General features: G+C 40.0%; 1 protein-coding gene across 1 annotated transcript in view; it reads left to right on the forward strand.

The window, feature by feature from the left end:
• LOC109092824 (A disintegrin and metalloproteinase with thrombospondin motifs 18-like) overlaps positions 1–14,887 on the forward strand; it is a 58,478-nt gene that overhangs the window by 30,019 nt on the left and 13,572 nt on the right. The window contains exons 14-19 of the mRNA XM_042728114.1: positions 1,228–1,399; positions 4,351–4,481; positions 4,630–4,753; positions 5,477–5,724; positions 11,104–11,221; positions 11,864–11,990. Of these exons, the coding sequence (XP_042584048.1) occupies positions 1,228–1,399; positions 4,351–4,481; positions 4,630–4,753; positions 5,477–5,724; positions 11,104–11,221; positions 11,864–11,990 (920 nt within the window). The remainder of the gene's footprint in view (positions 1–1,227; positions 1,400–4,350; positions 4,482–4,629; positions 4,754–5,476; positions 5,725–11,103; positions 11,222–11,863; positions 11,991–14,887) is intronic.

Genomic DNA, 14,887 nt, shown 5'->3' on the forward strand with positions numbered 1-14,887 from the left:
CATTTATTTCACTGTGTGTGTTTTCCCTATGCTTTCACTGTACATGAATAAAGATGATGAGTGATTTTTAGAAGTGCTTGAAAGGCTCATCTGTCCTCTCTTTGAGCAGTTTCCTAACCTCAAGTGTGAACATGCAATAAAAAGCTAAAGGCCAGAGACTAAAGGAACATGCACAGGCACACACACACACACACACACACACACACACACACACACACACACACACACACACACACACACACACACACACACACATTGACAGGCCCATGGCACAGTCCTTTGCTTTGAGGTTAGGCTACAAAAAGGTACCCAAGAGTCTTCCACTTTAAAACATGCAGCCATGCCGCAAGCATGCCTCCGCTATCACAGCCTCAGTTGCTGGAGGAGTGCTGGACCTCTTTTCCCTCAGGAAAGATGGTGACTGTCTGCTTCATGTGGCACTTGGAGGCATTCCTGTAGCATTGGGAGGAGGCTACTGCTCTTCTCCAGCCTCAAGCTGCCTCAGCAAGACAGGGTGACACTTTGAGCACATTGTCCAGAGCTTCAGGGTTGACCTTTTATGATATCCAGCCTTGCTTGCAAGTGGCCATTACAGGTTTTAGAGAAGTAAAGATGAGTTAATGAATTTCCATGTTTTTCCAAGCTGGTTTATGTTAGTTTGGTGTTTTTTTTTTTTTTTTTTTTTTTTTTTTTTTGCTAGATCAGCCAGAAAATCACTGTTTATCAAGGTCAGCTTGTTGGTGGACTAGTTAAGAAAACATGGTATTGGCCATCCAAAACAAACCCTTTTTCAACCAGGTTTCCTATTTGGCTGCAAGTAAGTCGACTCAGATAACACAATGTGTAAAGTACATCAGTACAGCTGCGTGTTCTCTTGCTCTCATAGAAGTTTATTATTCAAAAATCATAGCTGTTGAAAACACAGGCGAGTCCAAGTCATGAATGGAATTGTATCCCAAACACTTTATATCTTTTACAGCTGTCAGTTGGGATGTGATTCAGTCAGACACATCACCGATAACGCACAAAGACATTCCCTTAGTGCAGATGCTAATGCACATCATATGAAATGCATATCACCAGCCCCTCTTCCAAAAAATACCGAATGGCTGTCATTCCACTCGTGTGTTGAACGCTTGCTGAGGCACATCTGTTTCTTCTCTTCTTCTCTCTCTCTCTCCTTGCTTCCATGTTCGCTTGTGCTAATTGCTGGTTGTTTCACCCAAGCCACAGCACAACGGCAAGTTCTGCCAAGGCCCCAGTCGACTGCACCAGCTGTGTAACACCAAGCCATGCCAGCCCAATGGAGTGGACTTCAGAGCTCAGCAGTGCACCGAGTACAACAGCAAACCCTTCAGGGGATGGTACTACAAATGGAAGCCATACACCAAAGTGGAAGGTATGGGAGATATTTGGGCCTTAATGCATTCATTACGAACAAAAGCAAATGTCTCATTAACAGCTGGAAGAGAGCACAGTAAACCTCTGCTGTGGGTTCCAAATCCCCATGCGTCTTCATTTACTGGACGAGCGAGACTCACACTTTTTTTTTTTTTTTCAAAAAGGAATGTATTATAGATGTATGAATTCAGTCAGCTTTCATAAGATTTTTTAAACATTTTTGAAAAAAGTCTCTTTCACATTTATTTAATTAAAAATACAATAATATTGTTAAGTATTACATTTTAAATAGCAGCTTTTACTCCAGTCTTATGTGACTTTATATTAATGTTTTAACATGTCAGTTTCAGTAGCCATAACTCCACTGTGTATTTTGTTTTTTTATAATTAATGTTGAAAACTGTTGTTTTGGTGTGTCATTTTTGTTCATGATTCATTTATGAACAGAACAGCATTTATCTGAAATAGTTTAACAATTTAAAATTGTGTAAAACCAGTGTAAAACCTGCATTATCACTTTCATCAATTTGATGCATCATTGAAAAAAAAATAAAAATAATAAACTTACTGACCCTCAAAACTGTAAACGGTAGCCTACATGTAACCTTTTCTGACATAACTAACAATAAACCTCTAAAACACATTCATCTCAGACTTTACCTGCTTAGTTTTTAATACCCTCTGTTATCTGAGTCAGCAAGAACAGCTGTTTTTAAATAGTAATCATTCTCATTAGTTTCTGACAATATGTATTGAGAATGTTACACAGGACAAATATATTCCACCCAAGCAATTCATATCCCCTAATGTGTGTTGTCTAAGCTGTGCATGGATTTGGACTGGAAACATGTATCCACTCGTTCTGTGAGTGCAGTGCACTGATCAACCCTGTAGGCAGGTTTGGACCTGAATAGGACCCTGTTTGTGTATTTGGGCTTTCTTATGTGTTAGCGGACTAGGAATGAAAAAGGGAAAGGAGAGCAAGTCCTGTCAGATTTTTGAAAACTAATGAGAATGACCAGTGAAGTGAATGGAGCTCCATGCTCTAATCAGTAGGTTTTTTTTTTTTTTTTTAGTGGCTAGTACAGGAGTTAGTGTAACCCCACTGGTTCTACTCCCCGCTCTTGCTTAGAGTGTGATTTAAACCAGCGTTTCTGGTATGGGAGGTGGATGCGCTAACAAAGACGATAAAGACTGCAGTCTCTAGCGTCAGTTGCTAATGTGCCTCTTGAGATCAGGGGAGTGAGATTTTACCTGTACAGCTCTTACTAGCTGGCCTCCATTACATTAGGAAGCACTAAACCCAGTTTGACTGGGATTTTGGAGTCAGATCAAGTAAGGAATAATTGACGATGGGCCGTTGAATTATTAGAAAATAGAAAAATCAGAACAAATAATGTACACCTGAGGTGGTGATGCGGCCACGATATGAAGCGGACACCATAGTATAAGCAAATTATTTCACTTATACTATGGTTACCACACCTTAAGACATCGATCAGATGATATATTTAAAGGGATTCGTCCGGTTTTTGTACTTAAATCGCTATTGTGAGTAGGATTATTTCTTCCACAACTCATCCAACGCCTCTTTTGCTAGTTCCAAAACATCATTTTAAAGCTGGTAATGGAGGCTTGAGCCATTGATGGCATTCTAATGCAGTTATTAATGAAGTTATTAGAAAGAGAGTGAGAGAGACAGAGACGCACAGAGGAAGAGAGAGAGCTAGTATGAATTAGGGTACCTCTGTGCGTCACTCGGTGTGCAGCAGCATCTCTAAACATTGCTGTTATTACCTCGCTAGTGAGAAATGTCATGTGTATTTACCTTCGGAAAATCGTGTGTCATGTTGTTGTTTTTGTTAGTCCTGTAATTTCCGTATTACAGTTTTACTATGCGAAGTGATATGGAACTGTAATGCGGTCGAGAGAGCTGCCTGGAACTACATTTGCCGTGTGTTTCCCAGAAAGTAATTGCACACCTCAGAATGTTCGTCAGCCAATCAGATTCAAGCATTCAATAGCCCCGTAGTATAAATTGGATTAACCACTGACATGTCCTGTTGTTAAGTTTTTCTTACCCTCCTCTCCACTTTTAAGGGCATTATTCAGCTTTTATTGTTAGGTTTACTTTTTAGTTTTCTATTCAGCTAGACCTGTCAGTCTGTAACAGTATCATTTGTTTTCCTTTGAAGTAAAAGCACAATAATTATGATCTAATATGTTTCTTAAAAAAGAGAGAAAGAAATCTCACAGTTCATACTGAGCTGTTGTATTGAATGAGCCCTGATTTGTGTGAGGATGCAGATGCATCTCTGATAGCTCCATATTTTTCTCTCGGTAGGAGAGTTGGATATAGTCACCTCTTTTGCATTCCAGCTTTATGGGCCCATTTGTAACAGAGTTTTAAATTTTAGTGCAACATGTGTTCTGTGGCTATGTTCTCTACAGCATGGTGAGCCTTCCAGTTGCTTCACAGCCAACCACACACAGCTTAAACATGCCCAGTAATTAGCACTAGACAGTAATAAACATCTGCATTGTGTCTGCTAAAAATAAATGATGCATGACAGACAGCAAAGTTCTGTCTTTTACATATTGATGACTCTCAGACAAAAGGTTAAAATAAAGTCACATTTAATTTAATTTAATAAAAAAAATAATTTTATTTTATTTTATCAGCTCAAACTGAAATGTAATGTATGGGAATCATTGATAATGTGGGTTTGTGGGGTTTTTGCATGCTTTTCAAAGAATTGTTTTCCATTTTACATAAAAGTCCACTTGCATTTTGTCTGAAAAATGTTCACAGGATTATCGCTCCATATGTCCTCATGCATGAGACTTCATAGCAGCATGCTGAGGGTACTAGTACACAGCCTCAGAAGATCTAACATAAAATCACTCTGAAGCTATAAGATCTAATGACCCCATTCATCTCCTATCTAGAAGAGGACATCTGTAAGCTGTACTGCATTGCTGAGGACTTTGATTTTTTCTTCGCTATGTCCAGCAAAGTCAAAGATGGGACATCTTGCTCTGACTACAAAGGAGGCGTGTGCATTGATGGGATATGCGAGGTATGTGTGGAGGGGATGATTCTGAGATGGTCATATTTCGGGGATCAATTGATTGACATTTAAGCATTTTGTTATGTTCATCAGGCCTAGTGGGACTAACTGTGTGTGTCAGTTAAAAAATGTTGTTTTAATAACTTTTCCTGTGTAGCCGGTGGGCTGTGACCAGGTGTTGGGATCAAAGGCCGCTTTGGATGCCTGTGGAGTGTGTAAAGGAGACAACTCCACCTGCAAGTTCTACAGTGGCCAGTACACCCTCCAGCACAGAGCCAACGGTTAGGCTCCTGCAGAGCATGTTTCTTTCATACCTTCTGACCTTCTCTGACAAATCAATATTTTGAAGAGAATAACAGGTTTCAAGAGAAAGAAACAAGGAGTAAATCATTATAAAATAATAGAAAAATGCCTAAAACAGTGGTTCTGACCCGGGGTGATTCTTATTTTTATCAGTGTTGAAAACAGTTGTGCTGGTTAATATTTTAATGAAAACCATGGCACATTTTTTTCTTTGATCAAATAGAAACCTTGTAACATAAGTGCCTTTAAGGTCACTTTTGATCAATTTAATGCATCCTTTCTTAATTAAGAATTATTAATAAAATCTTACTGACCCCAAAGTTTTGAATCTTTCACAAACTGGTACTGTATATAGGTGTATTTTATTCTTCTGATTTGATTAAAAAAGTCTGAGAACTAGTGCCCTTTAATAAAATATAATGAGAGATCATAGAGACTGAAAGAAACGAAAAAAGAAAAAAAAATCTGTCACTTTAGAGCTCCTCTCCTCAGACTTAACAGAAAACTGCAATGCATTTTTAGAGCACTTACACAGCAGGAGCTCTTGCAAGTCTGGCACCTAATGGCTCTCCTCCGACTGATGGAAGTGATAATGCATCAGCTCAAAGATTCCTGTTCCCTCTGGCCTTTAAAAATGCAGAAACTGCAAAAGTGAGCAGATGTGAGCAAACCTATTTTCCCTTTTTTTCCCATCTTTTCAGAATATTATCCAGTTGTGATGGTTCCCGCTGGAGCGAGGAGCATCAGGGTGCAGGAGATGGAGATCTCCACCAGCTACCTGGCTGTTCGTAGTCTGAAACGTGGTACCTACTACCTGACGGGGGACTGGACGGTGGACTGGCCTGGCAGGTTCCAGTTTGCAGGCACTACGTTCAACTATCAACGCTCTTTCAACCGGCCTGAGACCTTGTACGCCGCAGGCCCAACTAATGAGACCCTGCTCTTTGAAGTGAGTCACCCCCATCCCCGTCCGTCCTGACACCTGTTAGCGAATTAGCCATGACAGGGTCTTGGCAAGAGTACCGTGGCCATTCAGTCAGATGAAAACAAGGCTGAGGGACAGTGTGTGAGTGAGAGAGATGAGAAACAAATGAGGGAAAGATAGAGAGAGAGACAGAAGAGAAGGCACACAAATGAGTTGAACGGGCAGACTAACGCCTCTGTTTGGGATTAATTGCAGGCCAGAGCCGACGTGGTCAATGTGACTTTCATCTTCAGTATGTAGAGATTCCAGATCAAGTGTTGCGACAATGTGAATGGCACTAAGCTTTGAACTCGCTGCACTGTGTGTTCTTCCTAATGGGCAGGGCACAGCTTACATGAAGGGTGATGGGTATGGGTTCAGATGACCTTCGAGGTTAAGTCGTAGTAAGAACGCTTCATATAATGTATCAGCACAAATCTGAAGTGTGGATAAGAGAGCTCATTCGATTTCAGATTTAAACCTTTTATCGACATTGATATGTAATGTTACGTGTGCTCTTTGAAAGAGAATTTGCTCATCCATGATGCAACATTATTTATATATTACGGTAGGATATAAAGGGAAACAGCTTTGCATATGTTGAGGTAAGGCGAAATTAATAGGATCTTGTGATAATGTCAAGCTTTTAAGATTTATTTAGATTTTACCTTTAGCTTAAGAGAAATTAAGTCAAGATTTCAAGTAGATTTTATGTCTATGTTATGTCAAAATCTAGAAAACATTAAGTTAAAATGAAGAATAATGCTGTAGCACCAAACAATTCAATATTTATGCTGCCAAAATCTTTATTGTAACCAATCAAAATGTCATTGTAAAGATTAAATGAATCATTTGAACTCTAAGAAAGATTAACGTGATGGCATATTTTAATGACTTCACTTAGCAGTTAAAACAAATGCAGATCCATTATATAATACTTCCAGTTTTCTTTTGTTACCAACACCTCAAGCTGTTAAAAATCCATTGGGCCTTGATACTATTGTGTAAATTGTACAAAAGTTAGGCATGCTTCATTTAATACTCTTTCATTTTGATCTTATTTACTGGCCTTTGATCTGCCCCGCACTCAACCTGTGCTTTACCTGCATGCAGCATTCCCCTTCAACCCACATGCCCTCTCTTCATTACGTTTTCCCGAGGGTGGGTGGTGGCAGCAGAGGCCTGATTTGCAGATGAGTTGGCATTAATCTCTCTAAGTATGCTCTGTAATTTCAAAAAGAAGAGGAGGGTAGAGAGAGATTAAAAGATTAAGATTTCTGCAATTGAACTCAATAGATCAGAGAGGCTTGGGGTCACGATTTGAGGGAAGCAGCTGGTCAATTATGCTTGGCTGGATCTCTCAGTTTAACCTACTATGGAAAATGGATAAGTATCAGCTTCAAGACCCTTACTGAATGCTTAGGAAAATGCATTTAGAGAAATGTGAATGTAAATGTTGACATGGATCCAGAGCTTGTAATCGGCTCAGCAATGTGGATTGAGAGGCACTAAACGAGACATAACAGAGCAGTTCCCTTCAAACTTGACGTGCTTCTGATTTAAACACTTTTTAGGATTTATTGAAGTATTGGCTTTCTTGTGGCATGTCTTAAGAGGGTCATACCAGTCCAGAGTGATACAGGATGTGATTTAGGTGTGGTATCTTCCATTCATGCGTTTCTTCTTGACCATAGGAACTGCTATGCTTCTAGCCAGGACACAGTTGGATTTTTGTGTAGTAACCCTATACTGAGAGTGCTTGATAATGAACCTGTCCTAGTAGTCCTGTTCAACAGAGTTTAGTAATTACCTCAGATTTTCCATCATTATTCAGAATGACTAGGGTGAAAGAGGGGGCGTCTAGAGCAAGAAGCTCATGAGATTGAGCTTTCATTGCAACATAAGACAAAAGAAGATGCAGGGAAGCCTCAGAAAACTTGCTTTTACAGTATTTGGATGGGGAAGGATGTTTTGCATGTTCAAATGTTCAAAATTGTGATTCTTGTCACATACGTTAAGAGTGAAACTCTAGACTTCCTATATCAGAGCACAGACATGGTGCAATGGACTCTTGTGGGTCTTGACACTGGATCAGAAGAGGTAGAGTTTCCCCATGTGTTGTATCCATAGTCAGATGGCTAGCCGGATCACAGATGGATCAGAGACCTCCTCCTGAGCCTGATTCTGGAATAGCTGCTTTGTGTTGAGTGCCAACTGTAAATCTGGACCGGTTTTGAACAAGCTAGCATGCAGGGTCTTATGGACTGCTTCCAGGGCAATAGATTCAGCCTGGATGCTCAGTGGGAGATTGAGCCAAGATACAGTATGTTAAAAAGTTTACTAACTTGCCACTGTGTTTCAGTATACTTGTTTTCCTCCATCCTTCAAATACCTCCTTTGTTTGATTCGCACAATGTCTTCTGCTGTTCTGTTGATAGATTATTTCCTCCTCTACAGGTCTGGACTTACTTGAGGTACATTCAGTTAGTGGTTCACTCTCAACATTCACCTGCATCTCATTGAACATGCAACATGAATTCACATGTATTCATACCTCTTCATCTGCAATGTCAAACATAGCCATGACACTAAACTCAACCCAAGTGTGGCTAGTAAAGACTTTGGTTGGTTTTAGATAACCCAAAAATCTGACAGAGCATTGAGACTCTTTTATTGTGTTTATTGTGACTGACTTAACAATAATCTTTCCACATCAGCAGCAGCCCGCCACATACTTCCTGTTCAAAACATTAACTGAAGGTAAATCCATAGTAATTAGAGGATGGGTGGCATCTGCCTAATCCACTGCTTAAGTTCATACTCTTACTTAAGAGAAATTTGGGCTGCCTTGCAATTGCTGATTGCTCGTGTAAACATTGCTGCAATTCTTCCGTGACCCTTAAAAGGTCACATATTTTACACCTTTCTGGAGTTTTATTTTAGGTTTTGATGTCCTTAAGAATATATATTTGTGGTATAAGTACCAAAAACCATCTCAATATACTTTAACAGCTCCTCTCTCAGGTGCTCTGCAAAGAACAGGCTGATTTTGGCATGTCTAATTAATATTCATGAGTCTCTCTTCTGATTGGCTTGTTGTTTTCTGAGTGACACACAACAAGGCCAACCACAGATAACTAGAGTCATGTATGTTGTAGCCTGCTGTGGCTTGGTGATACTCACAAGGTAAACAGAAACACTGGTAATGATGGTCACTGCTAATGGAAATGTTGTCCGGCCTTACATGTTTGAGCCGAACTCAGACCCCGAATCGGCGACGACAAGAGACAACCAACCACCTCCTCAAAAGTGCTTACAACAGGACGTTTCACAATGGTTATTAATGTTTTTATTTCTCATTTTTTTTCAAACACTGAATGCAGTAAGCTACGTAACTATTGCTTTCCTACTGATACAGTAAGTTGACGTTAGCATCACGTTAACGTTGCATAACCGTTTACAAACTATAATCTTAGATTATGCTGGCTCCTCAATATAACATAAAATATGTGTGAAGTTTACGTACGGGTTGCGGATTTGAGGTTGGACCCAACAATGTAGGGACTGCAGCATCTTTGATGAGTAGCTTCTTTGAAAAACTGGCATTGAACTGTGTCTGACTGATGAAGCAGTCACTTGGAAAATGTGCAGACAGGTTTAGTTCGAACTAAATTGCTGTTGTATTTACGAATAAATTAACATTAGCCACTGGTCTCTTACATTAATGTTGTTCGGAAGCTTGTGCAATGATGTAGTTTTCCTGACATCCATCGACTGAACAGCGTTTTCACAACATTTTGTATGGATGTGATGTTGTCTGGTGGGACAGTGGGCAGTGCTTGGGGTGGTGACTGAAGGCGGTGACTGAGTAGTTCTGACGTCACATTTTTATAGAAGTCACAATGGCTCTTGAAAAGGCACAGCTACTTTATGCAGGCTGTGTGCATTTGACTGTAAACTGACTGTTTTGAAACTTATATGGTAGTTACATAGCCCCTAGATTTCAATTATCATGAAAAAGCCAGAAAATGTCAGTTTTGACAACATGGGACCTTTTAAGATTCGATCCTTGTTTAGCTGCTTTGTTTATACTTTCTACATATAGTTTGGTGGTTTACCAGTTCCAGTGAATTTGGTGTCATTGCATTTTTATTACAAATAGCCTGAGGAAAATCCCCATGTGGCAAAGTCTGAGTAAAAACAAAGGTCCTCTTCTTGTCGGAGAACATTTCCACTCCATTAGAGTTTTCCTCAGGCTGTCCTCAGTGGCCTTGGGCACGGATTTAGTGAGGAACTGGCTGAACTTCCTCTGTGGTCTAGTCTCACATGAATGACTATAAGATCTTCTCCAGGAACAGCTTCAAAACTATAGCATACAGGCCTACTGAAACATAAACATTAATGTAAAACTTGCTGGGAAATAAAGTCTCACAGTATACCACTATATGAAAATATTCAGATTCACCCAACCCACAGTTTGGTCCACTTGTGCCATTTTCCAAGCTGACAAGCTTCAGTTCAAAGACATAGACAGTCTAATTCAAGCATCTCTTTAAATCAGGGTCACTAGGAGCACTGTGGTGTCATCTCTCAGTCCCAGTGGAACTACAGCCACAAAAGAGCAGCAGACACTCTGGCTCCATTTGCCTTGCTGGAATATGAGAACATTAACAAGATAATCACTTTAACAGTTCAATTTCAGTCTCACTAAAGCAATAATTTGAGTTTTTAAACAACTGAAATCATAGCAGTCCTGTTTTTGCATATTCAGACTAATGGCTCTAGAAAATGTGATTGCAGTTTGACATTCTCCAGCATGTATGTATCTTAATCGGACTACAAGTGTCTTCATTATTGTGTGCTCTGAAACACAGAGGTGTTCAAAAGTATGGGGTTAGTAATGTTTTTTTTTTTTCATGTTTTTGTAAAGAAGTTACTTATATTCACCGTGGCTGCTTTTATTCGATCAAAAATAAAAGTAGAAATAGTAATACTAAAGATGAATTTTCAGCTTCATTATTCCAGTCTTCAGTGTCACATGATCCTTGGTGATGATTTGGTGCTCAAAAATATTTCTTTTGTGTAATTATTATCAATGTTGAAAAAAATGGTAATGCATCATAGACTGTGTTTGTGTTTTTAAGGATTCTTTTATGTTTGAAGAATGGCCTTTGTTTGAAATAGAAATCTTTTGGAAAATTATAAATGAGTTTAATTTGTTTCATGAATTTAATGCATCATTGCAGAATCCAAACATTACATTTAGTTTCTCCAAACTTTTGACCAGTAGCGTATACTTGGATAACCAGAAACCTGTTGCTTGATTGATTTTACTAACCCATGTCCATCTCTTCTCCTCCACAGATTCTTCTTCAGGGTAAAAATCCTGGTATATCATGGGAATACACTCTACCACATCCGGAGAAGCACAACTACACCTGGTCCGTGGTTCGCTCTGACTGCTCTGCGCCTTGTGCTGGGGGTGAGTGGATGCTGTATGTACGGTAAATGTTTATTTTGTTGACTCAAGTGTGAGAGAGCAGAGTTTCTGTGGTTGTGTGTCGGTGAGGTAGGCAAGGTGTATGTATGTGTGTTTGTCCGGGTCCATCAAATGCACCTTTGTGAGCAGAGTAAAAAAAAAAGAAAAGTGCATCCCTCCTTCCTCCAGACCTCTGAATCACATTGGCTCATCTCTGTGGTAGTGGCTCCTCCATTCACAGTCAGTTGTCTGAGTGTTGGTGGCAGACAGACAGCACTATAACATGCCCAGAGCACAGATCTCTATCTGCGCTCTCACACAGTTTCATTCATGCTTTTCTTTAGAGCAGACCTCTGGGCCGCCCCTCCTGGCCTCTCACACTGACAGAGGCCCAGCTTTGTTTGCCACAACAGAAGCCATGCTACAGTACTGCCATTCATCCTGAGCTCCCATAATCCCCAGAAAGACTATTCACGGACAGTGTGCTCCAAGCTTTCCTTTTCAAAAGATTGCTCAGAGGATGCATTAGTTTATCCCATGATAAAGGTGTATGTTAGGTCGGGTCAGAGGGATGGATCTCTGTGAAATGTCCAAAGAAAGCAGTTGTGTTTATGCTCACTATCTCTCTGTCTAATTCTCTCTCAGGTCGGGTCTCGACGAAAGCCATTTGTTTGCAGGATCAGAACACGCAGGTCAACTCTTCACTCTGCAATCCTGAGACCAGACCTGTGGTGGGCTCTCACCTGTGCAACACACAGCCCTGCCCTGCATAGTAAGAGTCTATGTGTGTGTGTGTGTGTATGTTTGCGGGTGTGTTATTCTGTCTGAATTCCTTGTCCCATGCTTGCTACTCTCCAGCAGGGTTAGATACAACTGAGATTTGAAGATTTAGCTCCCTTTCAGTTCTTGAGTTTGAGTTTGAATTTGAATTGCTCACACCCAACACAGCTAGTTGAGTTGAAAGTTAAACTGGAAAGAAATAATATATAAAACCTGCACACAAGACCTTTTAATTTTCTTTAAAGTTGTGATATAATGGAAGTAGCAACAGATGCTTTTTTCCAGAATGTTACATACATCCTTGTAAAACAGAAAAAGAAAAGAAATGTAGGGTGGGTACTTGGTTTTGTCAGTTGGTTGTTGATTGGATGGAGGCAGATCTGAATGCAAGATTGCAGTTAATTGTAAAAGGGGTGGGTTTAAGTGGATTTAATGGATGGAGAAGTCGGTCATACGTCACTACTTTCACTCAGATGCTACAATATGGAAAAAAATAAATTCTACTTCTGTCATTTTCACTGTAAGAATGAATCATGCACAGTAAGAACAATATCATGCATTTAAAAAACAAAATGTGGATTTTTATTTCATGCTGATCTCAAATACGTTTTTGGTTCTAATTTTATCTTCACAAACCTTCCTTTTCTAGCTAAAATGTATTTAAACTGCATTTAATTTTAATTCAATTTCCTTAATTTCAAAAAGTTTGCCACTTCCATTCAAATTCAAGAATTTAAATGAAAACGGTGTACAGCCTGGCTTTTCAGCGCTATTGGTGGGCACGGTGCCCTGGTATGTCTGTGTGAAATCAGCTGTGTTGGCTTCAGCGTGAGCAGAACCCAGCTTAAAGCTCTTAGAAGTCACGTTCTTCCTTGGGTTCTTTTCTCTGATTCATTCCTTAAAGAAAACAGGATTAACATAGCCTCCAGACAGGGACTGACTATACCCTTGCTGCCCAAATTCCAGCTCCAAGCCACAGCCTGCCACACACGCACCTCTTAAATTATACAAACTCAAACCCACATACATACATAAACACACCAGCTTTCACAATAAGGCATATATACACACAAATACTAGTCTCTCATTCTGTCTTTTTGTTGACTACAGAGAACTACCACTCAAATATTCCAAGAACTGAAGCCATATTTATCAAAGTCTCTCACTATATTTACAATGAGAGTTATGAGTGAAAAGGATAAGTGTTATATTTGGACTGAGGAAGATAAATGGGGAAAAGACACCTTACAGAAGTTGATGAATGAATTGGATAGAGGCATTGTACTGTGTGAAAAACATGCTTAATGATCCTTTAGCATGGAAAAAAAGAGAACGAAAAGCAGAGACCGTCTCTCTAGGGAACCTGGGAAAAACATTCTCAGTCTAGGTGTCAGAAACCTCCTCTGGGCTCTGGAGACTATAAAAGGAACTGCTCAAAACAGCCTTTCTCTGGCTGTCTCAAAGCTGAAGTCAATCTGCCGGTCCATCTTCCTTTTGAGAGTCCTACTGCCATTCTTACAAGAGCAACACTCAGCTTGAGTTGATTTACTGATCTCTTGCCTTACAGAGGCATCTACATACCCAGCATCCCTCACTTGCCAGGGTGAAAGGCATTGACGCACCATTCTGGAACTCAGATAACAAATCACCCCTCCCAGCTTTCCTCCCTCCATCCGTCTCACTCTCTCTCTCTCTCTCTCTGGCCTTGCATCGTGTGAAATGTTGGCTGCGACCGATTATAATGTGCAGGCTATGGCGAGGCGATGCTAAAAGGGGAAATTAAGACCATATGATTGTTTCCTTACAGCAACAAGCTCTAACCGATTTGGCTTGTCCCATTCAAAGCCTGACAAATAGTCCAATAACAGTGTAATTGAAAACAACGGCAGGGTTGACGGGAGAGCAGCGTGTCTGCGGCTGTGCTGGATATGTCGAGACAGACTGCACAGGTTCCCATCACTCACCATCAGTGTCTGCCTGTAACCCTATGACACTTTAACTTGGTGAGAGGCTTTGATTACTCGTAGAGATTACTAGTGATCCCAGACTCCTTCTGTTGGCGTCACAACTCAATGACATCACCATCCTGTGGGTCACACAGTGAGTTAGTTACCCACCGTACCTACACTGGAAAAGCTATTAAAGGGTTAGTTCCTCCAAAAATGAAACTTCAGTCATCATTTACTCTCCCTCGTGTCATTTTTTAAAATCTGTATGACTTCTGCAGAACACAAAAGAACATATTTTGAAAAATGTCTGTTTCTTGTCCTTACAACTAAAGTCAGTGTTCCAGTCTTTCATAACAAAAAATATCTTTATATTATTTTTTTTGTGTTCTGCAGAGGAAAGAAAGTCAGGTTTCATCCCTTTAAGTGCTTTTCAAATGTAGGTACGACAGTGTATTATGTTAAATCTTAAATGGCCTTGTGCTTTTTCTACTCTCTTCATGAGATTCCCACCATTCAAAATGGAATTTCTTCTCTCGGTGTAGGTCATACTGTAAGTGTGTTTATTGTTCAGACAGACAGGTCCTAAATCCCACAGTTACTAATGACCTCCCCCACTGTATGCAGAGCCGAGTCTGTTTCCCCCCATACTGAATGACATCACGGCCTTACGATATCGACTACAGACTCCAGGAACATTATTTGTTTGAGGCATTATGTGCTTTGATTTATGATTGCTGAAAAGAGGAAAACCAAAAAAACGGGTGCAAGAAAGGGAAAATAAATACAGGGAGGAAAAAAAATTATTTGATCCCCTGCTGATTTTGTACGTTTGCCCACTGACAAAGAAATCATCAGGCTATAATTTTAACGGTAGGTTTATTATAACAGTGAGAGACAGAATAACAACAACAACAAAAATCCAAAAAAATCCATTTAAAAA

Source organism: Cyprinus carpio, chromosome B7 (assembly GCF_018340385.1).
Source record: "Cyprinus carpio isolate SPL01 chromosome B7, ASM1834038v1, whole genome shotgun sequence".
NCBI classification, from domain to species: Eukaryota; Metazoa; Chordata; class Actinopteri; order Cypriniformes; family Cyprinidae; genus Cyprinus; species Cyprinus carpio.